Here is a 22,298-nt window from a genome sequence, read left to right on the forward strand (position 1 = left end):
ACATGACAAAACTACCAAATACAACAAAATGCATCCACAAGTAAAAGGCTGAGCATGATTACTTACTTCCTCGCCATTTCCGTACGTACGCTTGCAAGTAGACTTTTGAGGTTAGAATTTTGGCACAAGGACAAGTTAGATAAAGAAAAGAGATAGGAAGTGAGAGTAGGTGAACAGAAGATGGACATGACGATCGATAACGGTGATCGTGTAGAATAAGAACAGAAGAAAAGTTTAAACCTATTCAGCGGTATACCTTCTTTGTTGAAAAAAGAATTCCGCAACCAAACACTTACCTCATAGTACCGATGCACCGCCGACAGGTCGAGGTTCTTATCCGCCCAATCACGGCTCACTTCGATCTGTTCGCGATCGTTCAACCAGCTCAGCTCGGCCGTCGCCGTGGCCAGGAAGTCAACGAGCGCATCCAGGTCCGACAGCCGTTTGGTCGAGGTGCTAAGTAGCTCGGCGTACACCTTTTGCAGCTGGCTCAACCGCTGGCGATACAGCTGCTGCTCCTCGCCGGTAAAGTTAGCGACGTGCCGCTCGCACTGGGCAATTTTAGAGTGGAACTGATCGATCACTTTGTGCTCATGCTGGTGGCGCTCCAGCTCCACTTTAGCGGACGGCAGGTCGGAACCGTAGTCGGAGGTGTGCAGTTGTTTCTAATGGAAGGAAAAGTTTGTATTATTATTTACGCAAAGTATTATAAACAAAGTATAATGCTGCTTACCAGTTTCGATTGGCACCATTCGGTGTACTCCTGGACGTCCCGGAAGTACGGATTGGTGCCGATTTGTCGCGTTTCCGTGACGACGCGCGTTTGCTTTGTGATGGTCGTCTCCTGCACTGGGTAGCTCAGACCGGACAGTTTTTGTACTAGGCTAGTATGGAATGTTGTCCGCAGCTGTGACCAACGCTGGTGTAACTTTGTAACCCTAAGGAGAAAGAAAATTACAATTAGTATTATTATGATATTTTAGAATTATTCCGGTGCTTACTTCTTGTGCAGCTCGTTAGCCTGCGGATAGCGACCGTCCTTCAGGTTGTGGCAGTCGTCGTTCATCTCCTGCAGCGGTTGTTCGAGCAGCCGGATGTCGCCATCGAGCCCTTCAACGATATTCTTCGCTTCCACCGGATGTAGCCGCTCGATGCGCCGACTTTCCTCTGAGATTCGCGTTTCGATCTTCGTGATCACCGTCTCGGTGTGCTTGTACTCCCGTTGCACCTTCTCGGCGAGCTTTTGGAGCCGCTCGAGCCGCTGCACCTCCTGCTGCAGGATAAGATCACGGTCAGCCAGCGCCGACATCAGGCGATGCCAGGCCTTTTCGAGCGCCTCCGGACGAAGCTCCGTTTCGACGTCTACTTCGCCGATCGACTCGAAGTACTTCTCCAGCTCCTTGTAGATTGCGAAGAGGTGCTGCTTATCGCGCTGCCGCGGAGGAACCTCCTCGGTGCGGAACCGGTTCAGATCGGACAGCAGTCGCTTCAGCTCGATCAGCGTGGTTGGGAAGGCACGCTCCTGCAGCAGCGAAGTCTTCTCGCGACACCAGTAGAGCAGCTGCTGGGCCTGCTCACGGTACTCCTGCACGCGCCTCTGCGAGTCCATGTCAAACAGCGGGTGCATCTGCGGTGGCTCCGGGAACACGTCGTACAGCGAGCTCAGATAGGTGATCATCGATTTCTCATCTGGCTCGTTTGTGTCGACATCTGTAGAAGACACCGGAAGGAAAAAGAAATTAGAACATTTGGTACAAAATGGGTACTTCAAAAGTGTGCAATTTTGATATTTGGTTTTCATTCGTTATAACTAACTCCTAGCGTAAATCCCCCATATGCTAAACTAACAGTGCTTTAAACCTTATGATCAAGACAAAGCATTTAACTTTAAACAATTCCGCGTTATGCTCCAAGGAAGCGACAACTGTGTATACAATGATTCTTAAGCAGCGCTTAACAAATTAGTAAATTCAGAAACCAAGAACCATGACAGCAATTTGATGCAATTTAATACACATTTTTGTATCATCAACTGCGGGGTAAGCCAACCAGAACCATCCTGTGATTCATCGGTGTCACCTTGGTTGGTATATTCGCTTCCGTTGTACACGATCAACAAATTTTTCTCAAGACTTATTTCGAATCCAACCTCTCAACACAAAAGGTCAAGTCCGTTTTGGAATGTTAACAGTTCATTTAAATATTCACAAATTGCCAATTCTGTTAAATATAGGAAAGAGATTCGACGAAAAAGGAAGGAGAACATCCAAAAAGGGCAATAAAATGACTCAGAAAGCTAAAATTTTGTCAAATTTGTCATATTTGGGATTTTTCCCTATTTTTGTACTAAAGACTATGGCTTAAAGGTGAAATCTTAGCTTCAAAAGTAAACAAACAGCATTAACAACTGAACCTTGAGGTAACCATCACTCATGTCTTACTACTAAACTAGGAGCAACGATGATCCCCAAGAGAAAGACCATGACAAAAACCTCCTTAAAACGAACACCTCAATCAAGGGACAACCCCATAACTCAGGCTAGAGAGCTCGTTCACAGATCAAGCGTGAAATATTGCCCTAAGGGCCATCAACAGTTTAGCGTTGGCATTGTTGGACTTGGTTCTACACGAAGCGCCTTTTTTGGACCACGACGAACGCGTCACTCGTCGTGCATCAAAAGACCTCCTTCGGTACACGATGTGTTTGTTTTGATTACCTACAGCGCTACGGCTCGCGGGCTCGTCTTTGATGTTGCCGCATCTGTTAAGCCTCTTTGGGCGAACTACTGACTTTTTCTGTTTGCTTTCGGTAGGTGTGCTCTTTTTTAGTACTCGTATGATGTAATTGATTTCATTAGAAAAGGGCATCTTAGTTAGGTTTCTTTTTGGATCTTTTTTTAATATCTCAGTGTCTGACACACTTCACGCAGTCACGCGACGTTTTCCGAACGACTTAATCAATCATCAGATCATATCAATCACCAAACCCCATATGTGTGTGTGTAAAAAGCGGTGCAAAATAAAGTGGCCGAGCCTTACCTTCCGGATCGAGCAACCGCGTTACGCCGTACTCCTTCTCCACCACGTGGAAGGCCATCTCGAGCCGCTCCCGCGGTCGGCGCGATCGTGATTCTCGCCAGTCGATCAGATCGGGCCGATTCCGGTGGATGAGCGCCGAGAACGCCAAACCGTCCCGCCACGAGCCGGTGAAGTCGTTCACCCGGACGCCCGGGTATTTGGCCGTCGAGCGGCGGGCCCAGCGAAGCAGCGCCTCGCGGGCTGTCAGATTGTCCTCTTGCCCAACGACAATGTCGGAAATCTAAAACGGAGAGAAAAAAGAACAATAAATAATGAGTTTAGAACGTTACTGGAAAAGATAAGAGGTTTGAGGTTTATGATTTTGCAACCGGAAGAGAGATAAGTTGTTTTCCCAAAATGAACTAAATGCTATTTAACTCGTTGTCTGACATGTATCATTGTTGACATCCAGCTGTCATTAATTCTTAAAAAAATTTCCCCACAAATGAATTAACACGTTGACTGCCATGGCTATCATTTTTGATAGCCAGTTGTCATTAGTTCTAAAAAGTTTTTGCCCTATAAATAAATAAAAATGCCACAAACAAGTTACAGTAATATTTAACATCAATTCTTTGGGAAGCTACGTTTTTGCTTAGACTTTAAAGTTGTGTGCTAGAAACGCTTGGCAGTCAACGTGATGGACAGAATTTATCAAACAAGTTTGTACTAAAAAAGTGCATTAAAAACGCTAGGCAGTCAACGTAAACGTTAAAATATCCTACGATTACGCAAACATTGTAAATTCTTTAGGAATTGTGAAAATGTGTAAGAAAACAATTCAAACATAGCAAAATATAAGAAAGAAGAGATTGAAAAATTGATTCAAACCATGGTTCCCACGGAGTTGATGATTGCTGAATGCAAGCTACTTTACTAGAGCGCAATAACAGATGCCAACGTCAATGCATCGTACAATGTTCTTCTACATGGTAAAATAACACATTTTAATACCAACCGCGAACTGATTTAAATCGTGCCGGAGCCCATCAGAACGGAACAATTCCACCGCAACAATGCACACACTGCATTGTACTTTGAATTGCCTATGGCGTGGCGTTCTACTGGTTCAATGTCAAATCAACACACAGAAAATGTGCCTCACACATAGAGGACCATCCCGTGGACCGATTGAAATGACAATTTCACGGCGAAAAGCGTCAACATCACCAACGGTAGATGGAAGGTTTTACCATTCCTCCGCAGCTCAAATGAGCTGTTGTATTAAGCCCAGATCACAGCAACCTGTTAGGGCTCAATCAACCCGTGTACTGTGCTGTCCCATTCGGCCATCAATCAATGTACACGGGAGGAAAAGTTGTCTGGTTGCCAACCCAACATACACCCAACAGTGTTTAATCAGCCCCGCATTCCATTTCACGATATACAAAATATCCAAAAAAAGAGCTGCCTCGATTAACTTGCGGTGTTGCCACCAAGTTTGACGCAGGTTTAATTGAATTAGGGAAAACTAATTAATTCATTTTACTGTCAATCTGCACCACCGACTCCCCTTGCGAGACGCCCCAATCATCTACCAACACGCGGCGAGTGGGGTGTTTTTTTATTTCGCTTAATCGTTTCGTAAATGATTTATTCTCCTTCTTCGGACCGATCAATGTCCAAGTGGCTCCGCCTCCCGTACAACCATCTGGGAAGCGGCAAAAGGGTAAACTGCCACATCATGATCGCATAATAGTGCAGGATTTATCGGGCGGTCGGACTGATTATGTTATCCTTTTTACTCCTTCTTCGACAGGGAATGTGTATCCGACAACGAGGCTAAGAAAGGTAGATTTATTGCCGGGAGCATAGCTTTTGTGCTGCTTTCGGTTCCATTAATATTGCACGACCGGTTGTAATGCTGTCGCATTTGTGTTGGACGAGGTGTTCCGCGACGATTTTGGATATAAGTTTTTATATAATAATTTATTTAATGTCGCAATCGTCTCAATAATCATGTGAATTTGAGTTGAAATTTTATATTTATTATTTAAAACACATTTTTACAGTTACCTTTCCAAAACGATCAAGACAGTGATTTATGTGAATAAACTAATCAAAATATTAAATACAAGCTCAATGAGCACTTGCGGTTAAAAAACCAGCGGAGAGTGAGGCAAATATATATTTTCTAACCAACGCAACGACCGAAGCTCGACAACATCGTGCTCATTAATGTAAACGGATAGCCTTGCAGACATGATCCACCGCACGAGAATGCCTCCCCTCAGCCCCGTCGCCAGCAGGCCAGTAAACGATTTCGCACCAAAAAGGGCAGAACACGTACAAAGATAAACAAACATCGTCCGGCTGACGGGAATTATGATCTACAGCCATAACCTCACTCAGCTGGGGTCAGCTGTAACATAATCCAACGTACGCTTCCGCGGAGTTTGCGATATTATGTTCACTATGATTTGATAGATGAGGGATTGGGGGGGGACAGAATCAATGAAACGAAACTGCTCTTGCCCAAGACATATCGTCGGAGATTGATGAAATTGTTAATCGCACCGAGGCCGAGCGTCGGACGAAACCGATAGCGATGTCGGGACCATAAATACCGGCAGCCAAAGACACGACCGCGTGAATGTTTTGGCTGGTAATGAGCAAGGACTCGGCGCAGTCCAACCGTATTTACACCAAAAGCCATCACTCATGCACTCGGTGGATCGAAAAATAAAAAAAAAGTATCGACCAAATCCTCAACGTGTTGAAGCAGTCAAATGAATAAATCAAAAATGCACGCTCGGGAGGCGTAAAGTGGCTTTCGGTTTGGCGCCTTGCCTCATTTTCACGCCACACGACACACGGGGGGGATCGTTTAACGTCTGCGACTATTCGTGATGATGGATTAGCCGATGGATTTGTTTTTTTCGTTGCGTTTCTTTTTGAGAAAGGGAAGTTGAAGACTCTATTTTAATTAAAAGGGTGCCACACAGAAGCGCCACGGAAGAGCCCTATTATTTACACGCCCTAAAGAGCTTCGTCTCAACTCAAACCTGTCCGAAATTTAGGAACTCTCCCCCCTTTATGGTAGGCGGTATGGTTTATGATCCCATCGACTAACGCATTTTAAAAATTAAGAAACTTGACACTTCCCAAGTGGTTTGGCCGCAGACCACGACCAACCCAATGCGATCGCTTTTCCGCGCTCCACAATTGGAGAATGATGATGAAGTTTGTTATTTAAGGAGGTGGCTGGGCAAACAATCGAGACGAAAAACCGTTTGGTGACATTTAACACATTTTCAGAGTGTTTCCAAATGCGAGAGCAACCGACGCTAAGCAGCTGAAACCGTCAGCCGTCGATCCGTATTTGGCGTTTGTTGACAGAGTTTATCTTAGGAACCGCGAAAAAATAGAATGTTTCCGGAGCCCGCTTGTTAATTGAAACTGAGCGGCTGAACGTTATAAAAAAAAGAGCTTAAATAAATAAATATCGCTCCCCATTATCTTCACACGCCTGCCTGCCTCTCCCAAAAAAGGAATGCGTGGCGAATGTCGTTCAAAAACGGTATTAACGCTATTTTTTCTGCAGTAGGAGTATCATTTTCTACCCCCTTAATCGATTGGATCAATTTTCGGTCGCAAAAGTGCCGTTTTTCTGCGCGAAAATTCACATTTTTCTCACAGCTGCCCGACACAACACGTTCAAATGCCGCGATATGTGCAGCTACTGGACCGCCATCGCACACGTTGATCGATTCAATCACCTAAAGATATGTGAGAGAGAACCGGGTAAAGGGCAAACCGGGCGGAGGGTGAATGGAATTCATCGCCAATAAATTATTCACTCTCGTGAGCATACCAAGCCCTTTGCAAAGCCCCTAGGGGGGCACAAAGCCGACTCGGGTTGCTGATAGAGATGCTGATCCAGCTCCTATTCCGTCGTCGTTACCAACCTCACGGTAAAAAACGAAGCCACGAAGCGCCACAACAAACCAGGGGGGAGGCAAAATATGACCAACGAGCACTCGACCAAATATTGCCCCCAGGGTAAGCAAACGAACCCCTCGGTGCGAGAAATGGCCGAGAACCGATTGCAAGGCGTTCACAACAAATAACCTCTTGCCTGTGTGGACGTTCGGCGTCGGGGAAGGTTTTGGCTCGACGAGATTCACATGTAACACGGTTGTAAACATTGAACGGTACAACAGCAATTACCAATATAGAGCCACCGGTTCCAGGCTGGCCAAAACAAACGCCCTAAGTAGATGTGCATGCCCCCCAGGGGTTCGTCGCTTGCTGACGCGTTGAAGTCTTTCGTGTACGTAGACGGTAAATCAAAGGTTTGATAAAAAATTAAAAAAAATAAACCTACAACAGCAGAAATATTGTCCTTTAAACAACTACAAATTTACAATCCCATTTTAATTAAGGTTGAAAAATAAAATTCCAATTTTATCTGAAAGTTTGCGATCGGTGATCGTTGTAAGCTTCTTTTTAAAGCTGTCAAAATTTCCGGTACAATAAAATGTCAAAGAAAAAACCATCGGGCTACCAAATCACATTTTACAACCATCTTCCATCTTTTTCAACCGAACCATATTTTATGGAGGATATAAATCAAACAAAGTCACCTTCAAAACATTAAAAGGAAGGTGCTTTTCGTTCCACAATAATTCAGATATCAAGAGTAAGATAGAGATTGAATCGTTTCAATTAAGCTCAGTTAAATATAAAAGGTTCTGTAATACGTCGTTAAGACTCTTTGGCCAGCTCTACACCACCACTACCTTCGCCCGCTTGCGGTCCAGCGTGCCGGTGCGCATGTAGCCGATCTCGGTCGTCTTCACGTCCCGGTTCTGGCGGATCATGTTGTCCGCCTGTGCCTGCTCCTCGGCCCGCGTCAGCGTCGTGATCTTGCGGACAATGTGGGTCGTCATCCGGCGATGACCATCCGCTGCCCGCTGCGAGCTCTTGGTCGTCTCGAGCGTACTGCCCAGCACCTCCGTCGAGAGGCGCTTGTTCCGCGTCACCTCGGTCACCGCGCCACCGCCCGGATCCGGATGGCCACCGCGGAGGGTCGACCCCGCCGCCACCGCCAGCTCGTTGCCGTACGCCAGCGACGACGGCAGGGCCCGCCAGTGGTCCCGGTTGATGCCATCGATGACGTCCGGCAGCTCGGTGACGGTCGCTTCGATCACCTTTTCGTTGAGGATCTCGTGCCGGAAGCGCAGGTTGCTGTCGTCCAGGTTGGTCGTGATGGGTGGACCGCGCGGCACCACCCCACTTCCGGTGCTCGAGCGCGAGTTCGAGCGGCTGACCAGCGCGTACGAGCTGCCTTCCGAACCGCCCGGATGGTTTTCGCGCTGTGCCTTCATGAACACCCGACCCCGTGGTCGGAACTCGTCGTCGATTTTGTACATCGTGTCACCTCCTCACCGCCTTTCACCAGTTTCGCGACTCTTGCCAGCGGCGAATACGGGGACACTTTATACGCTTGCGAAATCGATAAAACCACCACTCACCAACACCGGGTTCGTTTCGCTCGCCAGAATGAAACGTCTTCAACCGGACGACTCGGTATGCGCTAACGTAACAATCACAACGGAAGTACTTTTCGACGGTTCACAATGGTTCGTTTTTCGCCAGCAACTGCGTTGGCGCGCGCGTTTCCGTGTGATTTGCTAGACTGAGTTCATTTGTCAAGAAAACAGTAGCGAAGGAGATAAGAAAAAAAATCCAAACAACACTTTAACTCACGTGTCAACACGTTTGAGGAAAGAACAACTAACCCAGAAAGAGAAAAGCTAGAGTGAGAGGAATGAAGAGCGAAGGTTCTTTACGAAATACCCTGTTTCACATTACGGAAGGCGGTTCCCTAAACAACTCAACACGAATGAGGTAACATTTTGTGCTATTTTGTATTTGGTTCCATTGACCTAAGGCTGTTTAGTCGTGCACTCCCAAAGGCAACGACCACTACAGAATATCGGTCCGTATGGTGGAAGATACTTGGGTCACGCTAGGTGGCATATGTGACGTTGAAACAATTTATTTACTCCTATCTTCTCCATCGCAAGAATATGTAATTCTTTCTCGACCTAAGAAGACACCGCCGAGAAAAAAACGACGCTAGAAACGGTGGTAGAATGAAAGAATCAAAAACAGAAAGCCTGAGGCAAGGGGTAACAACAAGAATTAATTACGAAGTAGCTCATCCCTTCACCACTTCCGGAAGTAACGGGACCATGACGGGGGCCGTGGCGCAATGTCAATCAAACAAATACTCCGTGCCACTCGGGTAAAATGCTTCAAGCACGCTGAAAGGTGTTTGAAGCGTAATGAATACATTTTAAGTGCTAGTTACATCCTTAAGGGGGATGTCAATAAAATAAAGATTTGTATCGTGAACGAATAAAATACTTAAATGCGTTGTTGCGTCACGTAAACCAAGAGTTATCAATATTTATTTTAACGTTTACCGAAACAAGTTTTTCTATGTCGGGAAAATTCATCCAATTGATTCAAATACTGCAAACGATATCAATTCAGATAACTTCACAGATTACAAATGAGTTGGTTTAAAATTTGTTTAACATATTTTAGGAAAAAAACAAAAGAAAGATTTTACAATTGGAATTATATCAAAAAAATTGAAGATGAAGTTTTGCATCAAAGTGAAGGGAACTCCATCGCCTAATGGCATAAAAGTTTTGGAACATCATCAAAATAACTTAAAACCAATATGCTTGTCAATGTCGACCATGATTATAAGTAACATCTGCGCGTAAATGTATCTATGGTATGCGCATTAAACATGAGCAGAAGGCCGCCTTCGCCAATTTGGTAGAATGTCAAACGCGTGGAACAAGCCTAATCACGATAGGAATCCCTTTCCCGTCTTAGAAACATTCATAATGAAGGCTTCCTGTGAAGATTGATGACAATTAGTGATAGCTATACATCAATCATGTCTTGTCATTTTACTATTTAGTCCAAATCAAGTGATGCAAAGCAATATTTTTTTTTTTTTTAAATGTAAAGTTTAAAGTGAATTGAGACAGAGTTATGAAGATAAAATTATACGCTCCAGACCATGTCCACCATTTTTGATGGCCCATTTTAGTCGACTTCATCCCACGGCTCGACATGGATTCCAGCTTTCAACAATGCCATCGGGTTTTTACAACGTGTCAGAAATCACTGACCACTTCGGTGTGGGTCGACCCTGCACATCCGACCGGAACAACGGTGGGTGCGCGTACGATGGCGTTGGCGATGATGATGGTTTTTCGAGCGATCAAATCCGCACCAAATTGCAATAACATATACTGCCGCACGTTGGCAAACAGGCGGTGGACAGCAGCGAGGAAGGAAGAGACTGGCCATAACAGCATTCAAATTGCAATCTTTACACATTTGGCAAGCGGGCAACAAAGCGATGCCATCATGGCATGCAAAAAGGAAAACAAAACTAAAAAGCAGATCGCAGCCATCATCCGCTGCCGGCAAATGTCGTTACATTGACTGCATTTCGCTTTGAATCGCGCGGCCGATTTTGAATTAAGTTATTACTGCTCATATTTCAGGAGTGTACAAAAGCGATCAAAAATATTATTTTACAAAATTTAAAATCAATTAAGAAATTTGAAAATACTCTTTAACACGTTGACTGCCATGTCACCCAAAAGTGGGTGACAGTTCTAAAAAGTTCTAAAAAGTTTTTTTTCCATAAACAAATGAAAATGCAACATAAAAATTATAGTAATATTTTTTATCAATTCTTTAAGTAGCAAAATTTTTGCTTAGCCTTCAAAAATCGTTGGTTTAATAAAAGTTTTAAGCAACGGTTTTCGAAAGCCAAGCAAAGGCTTAGCTTCCCAAAGAATTTGTTTAACATTACTATAGTTTTTAAGTTGCATTTTCATTTATTTATGGGTCAAAAACATTTTAGAATTAATTGCTGCCACTTTTGGGTGTCAGTCAACGTGTTAAGACGAGCATCATGATTTAAATACTATTCGAAATCGTTCTGATATCCTACAAAACAAGTTCTACAACAACAACAATCCCACTGTAGCCTATTACGGGTAAAGAATGCTCGCGTAGGGCGATATAAAAACAACATCAAGAAACCCACGCTGGTTTGCGACCGGCCACTTGCGGAGGTCCGGATTTGTTTGCCATACACAAACCGACTCCCGCCCCCTTCCCTCCTGACGGTCGCGACACCGGAACTAACTTTGACAAAAACGGTAAAATAAAAGATCTATTTGCTGTACCATTTGTGGCCGCGTGCGGATGGTTCTCTCTGCCTTCGGTGGCTTCGGAAAGAGCGCCCGGAGCGTTGTTCTGAACCCGCCTCCACGCGGAAGAGTCCACACCCACCTGCGTGCTGCTCTTTCGGTCAGCTCAGTTCTAGCTTCCTAAACGTTCCCCGTCCGGGAATGGAACACCGATGCCCAATTACGGCCTCTGGTGTTTCCTCCCGCGCGGGTTCGTTGTGCACGTAATTTAATTCAATTAGGCGTCCACCGACTGCCGAACGCAATCGCAGTTGACAAACGTGACACGCCACAACAACGAGTAGTGGGGGGGTAGTGGAGGCGACGCATGCAGTGAGGAAATGGCGGCTCGTGAATGACGAGTGACGACTGTCAAGTGCATGGTACCGAAAGGGTGGTGTTTGTTGCCGTACTGAAGGAATTTAACCAGAGTCGTCAAAGAGCCGGGTTTCCTACAGCTGACGATATGACGGATGATGTTTCCTTCATACTACTTGCTTTACAGTGTGGCTCAAAAAAGGGCAACAAAACGAATGGCAAACCACTAACGAGAAATTGAAAATAAGGATTTAATTTATTTCATTAAAAGTGCTTTTGGGACTCGAAACTTAACGAGTTTCGGGTTAAATACTCAAAAATAATAGCCGATGGTGGTTCATGCTTCAAAAATCTGTATAAATTTACATTGCAAACCATCCCAACCTGACATCATCGTTCAAATCTGTCAGTCTATTTCTTTTTGCTTTTGCCAACTGTCAACAATAACAATTGTCGATGGATGACGGATGGCAGATAGGCGGTGTCACTGTGTGAGCGCGCGTGCCCATCACCGCATCCTCGTTTGTTGACTTAGATCTTCAACTGGCGTCGTTCGATGTGGCCAGGTTATACTACGCTGCGCAACCTCTTCTGTTGACGATACTGGTTGGCACGTAGGAGGCTGTTGTTGTGGGCGCCACCGCGTGTAGGATGTGTTGATAGACTTCTGTAGTCCACTGCTACCCTACACACCTGTTATCGGTAGCACTAGTAGAGGTCGTCCGTGAGGGAGCCCTTAGTATTTAAAAAATGACGAAAGTTTCCATCAATACAACGAACGTACATTGGTGTTCTATTCCCGCTTGCTCGACGAACTACTACTAGACGTTATCAATGACATATCGCTGATTGCACGTCGCGTTCGATAAGGCGCGTACCAACATCAACAAACCATAAATTCATTGCCATCAGCATCATTTATCAAAAATAGACCGAAAAGGGGAAAAAATACGGTACGGCTTTCTAGTTGAGGGCGTTGGTTTTTTAATACCAGCAAGCTCTTTCCGAGGGGCAACCGAGAGAGAGTGATTTCATTTCTGGATGGGACGCTGCCTTTAAACATTCAAGTGAACCGGTGGCTTCATCAGACCCGCTAATTTTAGGGGTCAATGATTTTTGAACTCTTCACCTCACTCCACTTTTCATCTTTCCGCTTTTCTCTGGGTAACTTTACGAAATGAAACAAATTGGACAAATTATCAACAGTCAAATATCAGCCCTGTTTGCATCTTGGGGGTGGTTGCACGGCATTTAAATTTCACAACACATTGCACGGCGGTTGGGAAATACTCTTTTTTTCACAGCAGGTCATTGCAACCAATTCCTGTCTCGAAAGATGCACCGGATGCACCTGCACGAAGTCACGCAAACAAATACACCATTTTAGTCGCACGGCCATCAGCACACCAGACGCACACAGCGAAGTTACTTTCGACCGGAGAAGTTATTGGTATCGGATTACACCGCCCTCCTCCGTCTACCACTTATTCTCACACATTTCACAACGCAATGTTGTTGGAGGTTCGTGCAAATGACACCTTAGTACGACATTAACGACAAAAGGGATCGCACAGATAACGAAAAAAAAAGAAACACACCTAGCCGCAAAGCAACAACAACAACAACAAAAAACTGGAGCAGACAAATAACGCACAATTACAACCACTTTCGGTGCACCCAGAGATCCCAATCTGCCGGACGGTGGGAAACCCGTACACAATGGGGACCCTTCGTCGACCGGCGGAAGAAAGTTTGACAGATCACTGGCAAAGCGAGTCACACTTTTTGGGACGGGGTCGGAATAAAAGTCGGTTTGATCACTGGTAAACTCTTTCGACGCACTTACGGAATGTTATTATCATGCATCCCATTGCAGTAAAGGGATTCAAGCCTGTTGTCACAAACTTTTGGACTAAGTTTTACTTATTGGCATTTCAAAAAACACACTTGCAAATTCACACTGAACTCAAAAGAATTAATTTTTCTGTCATTTTCTATTAACTTAAAATCACAATTCGTATGATTTGAGGATGAACGCCACAAAAAAAGTTGTTCGACAGTAGCACAACTTCCAGGAAAACGGTTACGAACCAACCTTCGCGATTAGATAAAACTTTCAACTGAATTTTATCAGTTTCGTTCAACCGTAGAAAAGAAAAAATAAATAACACACTGCACCATAGAACACAAGGGTGGAAGTTTTGAAAATAGATAAAGGGGTAAAAAACAGATGGCAACGGAGAGGAAAACAAGGATATCGAAAAATGTGTTTGAAAAAGTCCACGATCGAACCGAAACCGAACTGTGTGAACCGTTCGTGACGTTTGCTTGCAGTTGACTAAACCAACCTGACTGAAGCGCTCGGTGGACACATTGTTGCTCCCCCTCGATACCTTCCCCCGCGATGTCGATCGCTCTCACTCGCTCTTGTGTGATGCCTCTCGGTCACCGTAAAGGTGTAGTTGCGAGCCGCTGTTGGCGGCGGCACCTCCTCCGCCACATGTCGCGCCCGTGTTCCATTCCTAGACCGAGCCGCGAGCCAGTGGAACCTCCTACTGCTTCAGCGGCATATCGGTGTGGGTCGCAAAGCACTATACCGTCGCTCTCTCGCCGGTTCAGGGGACGCGCCAAGACCGACACTCTCTGCTAGAGGATGGCACAGTAGGTTAGGTTAGGTTTCGGTGTCTCTCCCGCTCTCGGTGTACCGATGATCGGCTAGGCATCCAGCATTTTTCCTACAAGGTTTTTGGCCACCGAAACCCCCTTCGTGAGGAACGACAAGTGTGTGATCTATCCCGCATATTTTTCTCACTGTTTCTCTCTGGATACTGTGGAGTTTTCCAACCCTGCACATTGTCGTTCCGGGGGGTTGGCGCAACGAACCGCAAAAGTCGAAAATGGTTCAGTTCACGCCGTTGATGAGGGCTGTTGGGGGTGGCCCTGTTTCCCGGATGTAGGCCAATGGCAATGGATGGAAAAGTTTATTGAAGGGAATTTCCAACGGAAATAAGTTTAGATAATATTTGGTTTATTAAATGCATTTTCCCCGTTCAATTTAAAGGATAAATAAAGCAATACAAACTAGAGTTGTGTAATTCAATTCAGATTCATTAATGTGAGTGAGTATTGTCCTGATATGAGAACCATGAATCTTTCAATGAGAGATTCATGAATCCCATCAGATGCAAAAACCGATGAAAGGTGAAGAGTCAAAAAAGGGTAGCAGGACCCTTTTTTTCGCCTGATCCACGCTAATGAAAGAATCGTGGAGATTCGTCAAACATCCATGAAAAATTCATTCAGATTCATACAGGTTGCGAAAGATTCATTAACGCTTGAAGAAACGAATCCCACAAGATTCATGAATCCTAGGTGAAAGGTTCAAATGAATTAATCTTGCCAAAAGATTCATAAGAGGCAACACTATTACACGTCCCTTACACCGATAACTAAAGTAGAGGAGCAAGGGACTCTTGCTCTTAAAAGTTGGTATAATGTAAATGAAGATTCCAGCTCGGTGAACAACCAATCAACCCAAACTGTTATACCGGGTCGTTATACCAGAAGGAGCCAGCGTCGAGGTTCGAACCCACGTATTCTAGATTGGTGTGTACTCGCACTACCACTGGGCCATGAACACCACTCTTTACTTACTTCCTAATACTTGATAAAGATGTTTGCGGTGTGTTTGTAGGTTTTTTATTAAAAAAATTCTTATAAGACCATGAAAGCCTGGAATGTTCCAGAAACCTTTCAACTCGCAGGTTTATCCACACTCCTGTTACCGCTACTGTGCACCCTACCGGAACGCCTGGGGAAGCCGTAGAGAAAAATTCGGCTCAGCAGCAAATGTTGAGCGGAACAGGCAGCAACAACGGTGCTTCCCCTCTTCTACAAAACCATATAACACACACCGTACAGCAGCTGGTCATCGGTGCCACGGGAGGTTCTTTGCCTTTTCCTACGCAACAACAACTACACCCGCAAGTCCAAGAATTAAACCGTGGCCAACATTACCAACACACCCGGAGACCACGGGTGGGATCTCCATTCGTTCGTGTCGGTGGTTTTTGACAGCTTTTGGCAACTTTAGTACATGACCAATTTCGGAGGAGCGGAGGCAACCAAAACCGACGCTGTTTACACCGGAGCATGGCAACACCAAACGGGTACGAACTTTTGTGCGGTCAGTCGCTGTGGCTGTGACTTAATTACCGAAACGACTCTCTTTTGGCGGAGATGATCCACAGCTAACTCGCCTCGAACAGTTCCTCCTAGTCGTGGTTCGGCCTGATCTAGGCAGGTCATGGTTTGAGCATTTACTCTGGCAGTGGCATCCATCCCATCCAGCGGCGCTTGTTCGAAGTTTGCACGAGTCAAGACCTCGGCGTCGTTGGACGCGCCAAGATTTATGATCGATGTAAGGAAAGCGCTTGAGTCGTCTCACCCTGGCTGCTCACGGCGGCGCCAGCTCCTTATGTCGCAGCTGAAAAACCCACACCGGCGACCCGCGAAATGTAGTACTCGTGCATGTACCGCACGTCTCCGCTGCTGAGGGGAGGTGGGTTCCCTTCCCTTCTTCGGAACCTCTTCAACCATCGCTTGTTAACTGACGCCCGTCCGTGGAGCCCTCCATAAGCCGTCGAGCGATCCTTACCAAAAATGGTACGATCAAGTTCAGCGTCTCGTTCGAGAGATTGATTACGTCACGGATTGACTGGAAGCGGGAGGTGGTGTTTAAAAAGTGGAGGACGAAGGCGGTAGTGCCCACACACTGGCGTGTTTCAAGGGGAGAGGGAGAGAGAAAGACACACCACAACCCACCGTCTTCAAAAGACTAGCACAGAAGTAGCAAATCCGCGGTTACCGCGTAGGAGATTACCGACGCTCGATAACACCAGACCTCGCGGACGTTGGACTACGTGTGGGAGTTCTCCCCGTACACCGCACACACCACACCCCGCACGGTGGCATATGAAGATCGAACCTTCCGCGCGCAGGTTGTACTATGAATTAGGGCAAGGACAAACTACCAAGGTCCGTCCCGTGCGTTGGTGTGAAGCACATTTTCAAGGTTTTCCACCAGTGAATCAAGTTCGGAAACGCCGACACCCCGAGAAACACCTATGTAGTGCGTGTGGGTGGGATTGAGACCGCACAGCCAACCCGAGGGATCAGCCCTTGTCCAGGTATGTCTATGCAAGGGCACAGATGTTTAGGTAGCCCACTAATCGAGAGTCTATTAGCGACACTACCTACACCGGAAGCGTAGCCTACGCTGATTGAGGCCTGGTATATAAACTACCAAGCTGGATGGAGCACTTCACCATATAATTCCTACGGACCCTTCAAGGAGCTCGATTGTTTAGCGGCGCCCCTAGTTTGTAACCAAAATACACAAATTAGCAAGTCACATTCATTATCAAACCCATAAACAGGGTTTACACAAACCAATAGGTGTGGTTGAATAAATAATTTGTTTATCATCATAGCTCCCGAAAAGGTAAAAGAACGTACTCACTTAACCGGTTGCAAAATACTTATCTTAAACAAAGTCGGCATCCCGGACATTTGTTATTGTAATGGAAAACCGTGTCTCTTACCTGGAAAGAAATAAGAATAAAATAGAAAATATTAGTTAAAATAACAGCTGATTCTATGTAAATCCTTTAACAATTCAATAGACATTGATCCACCAAAAGGCGCAGCTAGATCTAGCAGCAGATATGTTGGTAACCAATTTTGGGAAACATTTTTGAAGGCCAATAAAGTTATTTGTTGACAGCAGCCTAGCGTATTTATACAATCTTTTGCGGAGCATGCAAACTAGTATGATGGTGAGTATGTTTTCCTAGTTACCTGCGTTAACTACCTCCATATCTTTCAGAATACTGTAGGAACAAGGTCTTACTCATATGACTAAAGTCTGATCAAAATGTCGTCTTTTTACTTGTTTTCTTTCGTACCCAATCCTAACAAGAGAAAATATTCAATAAGAGAGCTGTTTTCCTTCGCATGAACTAACCGCAAAATCCCCTTTGTTTAGAACATTTTTTGTGTGTCCGTACCCTGCTGGCTCTTAATGATCAGAAATGTATGGTGCACGAGCTCCACAGTACAAAGGAGCGGACACGCAGATGACAGCTTGAACTTAGCCGTTGAGATTCACGCATGGTTGATCCCGTGGAAGAAAGCCAGTATGAAAATGACGACTGGTACCGCAACCCTCCAGTGTTCCTGTTCAAAATTCCTCCCCGGGTGAATATAGCACCCAGATGCACAATATGCTGATAGGCCGCACAACTGCGCCGGTCGACATCCATCCACCGTTTGTTCCGGTTGAAGAACCGGCAACTCTCCTCAGCTGGTCGAGTGAACTCACACAAAGTGTAAGTAGAAAAGAGAAACAAATGGCACGATTTTAACATGCAAATTAAATGTTGCTTTCTAAGCTAATGCGAACAATTATTTATTGCTGTCCGTAGATAATGAAAGAAAAACTGTCCAAAAACCTTTTCGATTCAGTAAAGTTTTGAATGGAAAGGACATTAAAATGTCTGCTGCTACACTTAGCGCCAGAGTTTGTTGACTCAATTTATCACTTTTAGACATGGATTTATTTGTGAACATTCCGATGGTTTAAAGGATTAAGGCATCTTTCTCTTTATCAAATCACTGCTGGGTGTGTTTATGTTCCGGACATCGTGCGCCTCGTTATCTTTGTTTTGCGTCACGTTACCGAAACGCGGAAAGGATTACTGCTAGGCTTATTTTTAATTCTCCTGCATCGGGGGCCAATCCCAAAACTCGCCTCTATCAGGTTGCTTCTAGTTTTGCTCCAATCTTGCAATTTTTCCAAATAAGCCCAACGGAGTGTAGAAATTAGAATTTGGAAAGTTCCTTGCTATTTTCACGAGAAAAGAACTAAAATTCCTTTGATGAAACAAAAATACCTCAATCATCCCAATGAAGTAGGTAAAACAACTTATTTGGTTTTAAATTTCAACAATTTATTTTTCCAGCAGATGTTTCAAAAACCATTAAACCTTAAACGCGGGTACTTCGTTTTCTGGTGAAGAACGAGAAAACAAAAGACTTCAATGCGCGGCACGCGTAAATATAGGAGACGAACTCCGGTGAAATGAGTGCACTCACACCCCCAGTCTGCTTCACATCTGTTCCGATTCCCAACAATCCTCCTCTCTTTGTGTGTCCCGCAGCCTAAAATCTGTGTCACAAAGCTAAACTGTTTTGCCCAAAAGCAAAAAAAACCCACCGGCGGAAATAAGTTTTCCGGCACACCGGAGTAAAGGCCAAACGGACGGCGAAAAAAAAGCAAACAACTCTATTACCAAAAGCGTCTCAATTGGAAAGATAAACATTCGCGGGAAATTGGAGAAAAGTTAAAGCGGTGATAAACTGTTGCGGTTTCCACGGGACGGGGGTAGAGAAAAAAATAAAACAATGTGAAAGGCTTCCGAAACAGTGTCCAATTAGCGGCGCGATGCCGAAACCGATTGCGGATTTTGGAACCGCTGCCGGAGCGAAACGGAAAACATCTCATCTCCGCTCGCCGGGTGTCGCCTGGTTTTGAAACAGCACCGGAAGCTCGGAAGTGGATGGATGTCACTGATTGACGTTAATTTTTGCAGTTATGTCTAGTTCAAAAGCGGCTGCGTGGAAATTGGAGTTTTGCTTTTCACTTTTCGCCCCAAAACGATTAATGTGGCAACATCTGCATGCCACATGCAAACACATTTGAGTGAACGGAACACAGTCAGGTACTTTTTATAATAACAATATTATTAGAGCCTTAATCGCAAGCAGCAGTGGCGTTTGCACCTATAATTTTAGTAATTTTAATCAGCTTGACATAAAGGCCGAGCACAACAGCACAACTCTTGCACCCTTTCCCACCTTTCCCTTTCTTTATGTGCGCAATAATAATTGGACTCATGTAAATATCTTCTCACGTGCTTGTTACCGTTGTCCCTCGCCTAAATACTGGCCCACTGAACATGCGCTGCTGGCGGTAGCATTCAATCGCAGCAAACATCAGACACGCTGCATTTAAATGTCGGTTGCGGTAAAGTACAAAAGCGACCACCAATCCACAGCAACCCCCTGGTTGACTTCAACGATTTCTAAGCGAGACCACAAAGCTTGCAAGCTAAGTGTTAATCGGTTTTATGCAAAATCAACATATTTAAAACTCCTTCCCGATTCCGCTAGCCGCCACTGAAGTGCACAGTGGTGATTGCGGGATTGAAAAAGTCTCAAGAGTATCTTTTATGCTAAATAGCTACGTAGAGCTGGATACTGGAAGTTGTTGCCGGGGTTACGCAATTTGAACAATTTGCCTACCATCGTGTGCGGTGTCGTTTAAAAGACATGGGATTTTTTATATGCATTGCAGAGCGTTAGTCATGGCGTAATGTGAGCAAATGAGTGGCCAATTCAAACTCTTAAGCCAGTGAATAAATTCATTACCTCGGCATAATACCAAAGTGGTTTATTTTGGTTATCAAATACTCCATAAAATATCCGATGAAATGGTGTTGTTCGTAAATCGGTCAATCCGTTTGTATAAGCTGCATCATCCTTCATCGCATCAAAAGCTGCAATTAATCTCCACTGGGTACGAAAACATCTCCGTAAGGTTGCGATCGAAATCAAATGCACCGAGAAAAATATTTGCAATCATACATTATGCATTCCGTTCCGTAGCCGACAAACTTGAAGCAAAATCAATATTTATTCAAACCACACATTCGCCAGCCGATATAGCCATTAAAGGACATCTGCAACGAAGCTCGAGCGATTCTATTCTGATTTGCAAATATTGCCTAAACCTCGTTCCCAACGCATAAATCAAAGGAAACGAAGCATTCCCAGCGGAGGACGGCAGAAAAAGAGTCGAGTCTGCGTTAGCCAAGACACCAACACGGTTTGGTTCGCTTCAGATGCCGCTAGATGGCGCTCGAGGGAGATCTCATTTGAACAGACGAAGACGCGCGCACTCGCATCGAGCATTATTCAACGTCACGAAAATATCGTTCGTGCACGTGATCATTACGCCCGATGATCGCGCGTGACACGGATGCTTAATGGTTATTTTGATTAAATTCAAAGCAAAATCGAACGGATTGGACGGAGCGGGCGACGCGCAGCCTCAGAGCAGCGGTCTATGACACAACAGAAGCAATATTGCGGTCACTGCGCGTAGGCCGACAGAAGGTAGCAACCGATTTTTTCTCGAGGGCAGTCGGCGACTCTGGAAGGATTTTACTTTTGCGTACCGGGGGAAAAACACATCCACCAGCCGACAAGGTTCGCCGGCGGCGTGGGATGTAATGCGCCCCCGTATGGCCAATAATCCTTCGACTTATGCATTAAATATGTGCTCCCATCGAAAATGGTTGCGCCTACCCGGGCTTATGACATTTTCAGCTCAATGACAACCGCATCGCAGCGCCACCGCGTTCGATTCACTCGTTGACAGATTTTGTGGGGAATAAATTTTCCATTCATTCGACACCCCAGCCACAAGCAAACATCATAAAATGTGTCAGCAGGGTTGGGGATCAAAATGGAAGTGAAGATTTTCTTCGAGCCAACCGAACGTCAGTGGACTCGGCGCCATTGGGATTGCCGTAACAAAGAAGGGTCTAAATTATTTTATGGTCTCGCAATCGGCATTTTATGGACGAGCTAAGTATGTTGTGACGCCAGCGAAAGAGGTTCATCATTTTCACAACACACTAAACACACACGCATGTGTATCGCAGTATATCCAGTGTTTCAATAACTGACATAGGTTTTGGTGGACCCGTGTCAATTAATCAAGCAAATCGAAGAAATTATCAATTCAATAATTTTAAGAAGGGCACATGTCAGTCTACCTAAATCATCAAATCAAAACAAATTAAACGTCAAAAACGTATTAAAAAAAGGGGAACGAAAAGGTAGTTTTCTCTTGAGATTATTATTGAACACCGTTGATATCACAAATGACAGTCAAAGTAGATTAAAATACATTTTTATTGTTTCAATGTAATGAACTGTATAACTGAAGGTGTTATGTATAATTCAGGAAGAAATATAATTCTTTGTATGTGTGATCCCAGTTGAATCTCAGTGAAATGATTTCAAAGACGTCAATTCGGATCGATTATGATATGAGTAATTAAGTAATTAACAATAACTAAAGTGAGTCATCGTTGCTACCTAGTCCTTGATGGTTCTGGATATTTCTTTAACCATCCCAATTGAAAAACAAATCTACACTATACCTTGGTTATTGCAATCCGCTGTACGGTATTGGGTTGATTTCTACCGGAACGGTACAGATTGCCGGATAACGTCAAGGGGATTAATTTGTCAACCTGTTTCAATCGCTCGCAACGCTATCAAGATGGTTACGCATGACTTCCTGGAAGCGAGGTGTGGTTCCGGCTTTCCACGCAACCATTGTGCGGCAATTATTTTCCCATCCTTCTCGAATATGGTGAGCAATAACGTTAGCGAGATGCTGCCTTGCGATAATGACACAACGCGATAGCCAAATTGATTTGCCAACAAGCAAGGAGGGCACATTTAATTGATCGATCGTGAACTTAGACAGAGGAAAGTCAGCATTGGCGCGCTTGCTTCGCTACCGATGCA

At 44.9% G+C, this 22,298-nt stretch overlaps 1 protein-coding gene across 3 annotated transcripts in view; it reads right to left on the minus strand.

The window, feature by feature from the left end:
• LOC131259492 (dystonin) overlaps positions 1-22,298 on the minus strand; it is a 113,130-nt gene that overhangs the window by 59,030 nt on the left and 31,802 nt on the right. For 2 of the 3 annotated variants that reach the window (XM_058260996.1, XM_058260997.1), the window contains exons 1-5: positions 7,821-7,985; positions 3,040-3,319; positions 1,002-1,710; positions 734-938; positions 297-665 (exon numbers count right to left, since the gene is read on the minus strand). In XM_058260996.1, coding sequence (XP_058116979.1) covers positions 297-665; positions 734-938; positions 1,002-1,710; positions 3,040-3,319; positions 7,821-7,970 — 1,713 coding nt within the window. In that variant the 5' untranslated portion in view covers positions 7,971-7,985. Of the gene's footprint in view, positions 1-296; positions 666-733; positions 939-1,001; positions 1,711-3,039; positions 3,320-7,820; positions 7,986-22,298 lie in introns of those variants that run through there. The other variant, XM_058260995.1, reaches the window with a different exon arrangement.

The sequence above is a fragment of the Anopheles coustani genome, chromosome 3 (genome assembly GCF_943734705.1).
Source record: "Anopheles coustani chromosome 3, idAnoCousDA_361_x.2, whole genome shotgun sequence".
NCBI classification, from domain to species: Eukaryota; Metazoa; Arthropoda; class Insecta; order Diptera; family Culicidae; genus Anopheles; species Anopheles coustani.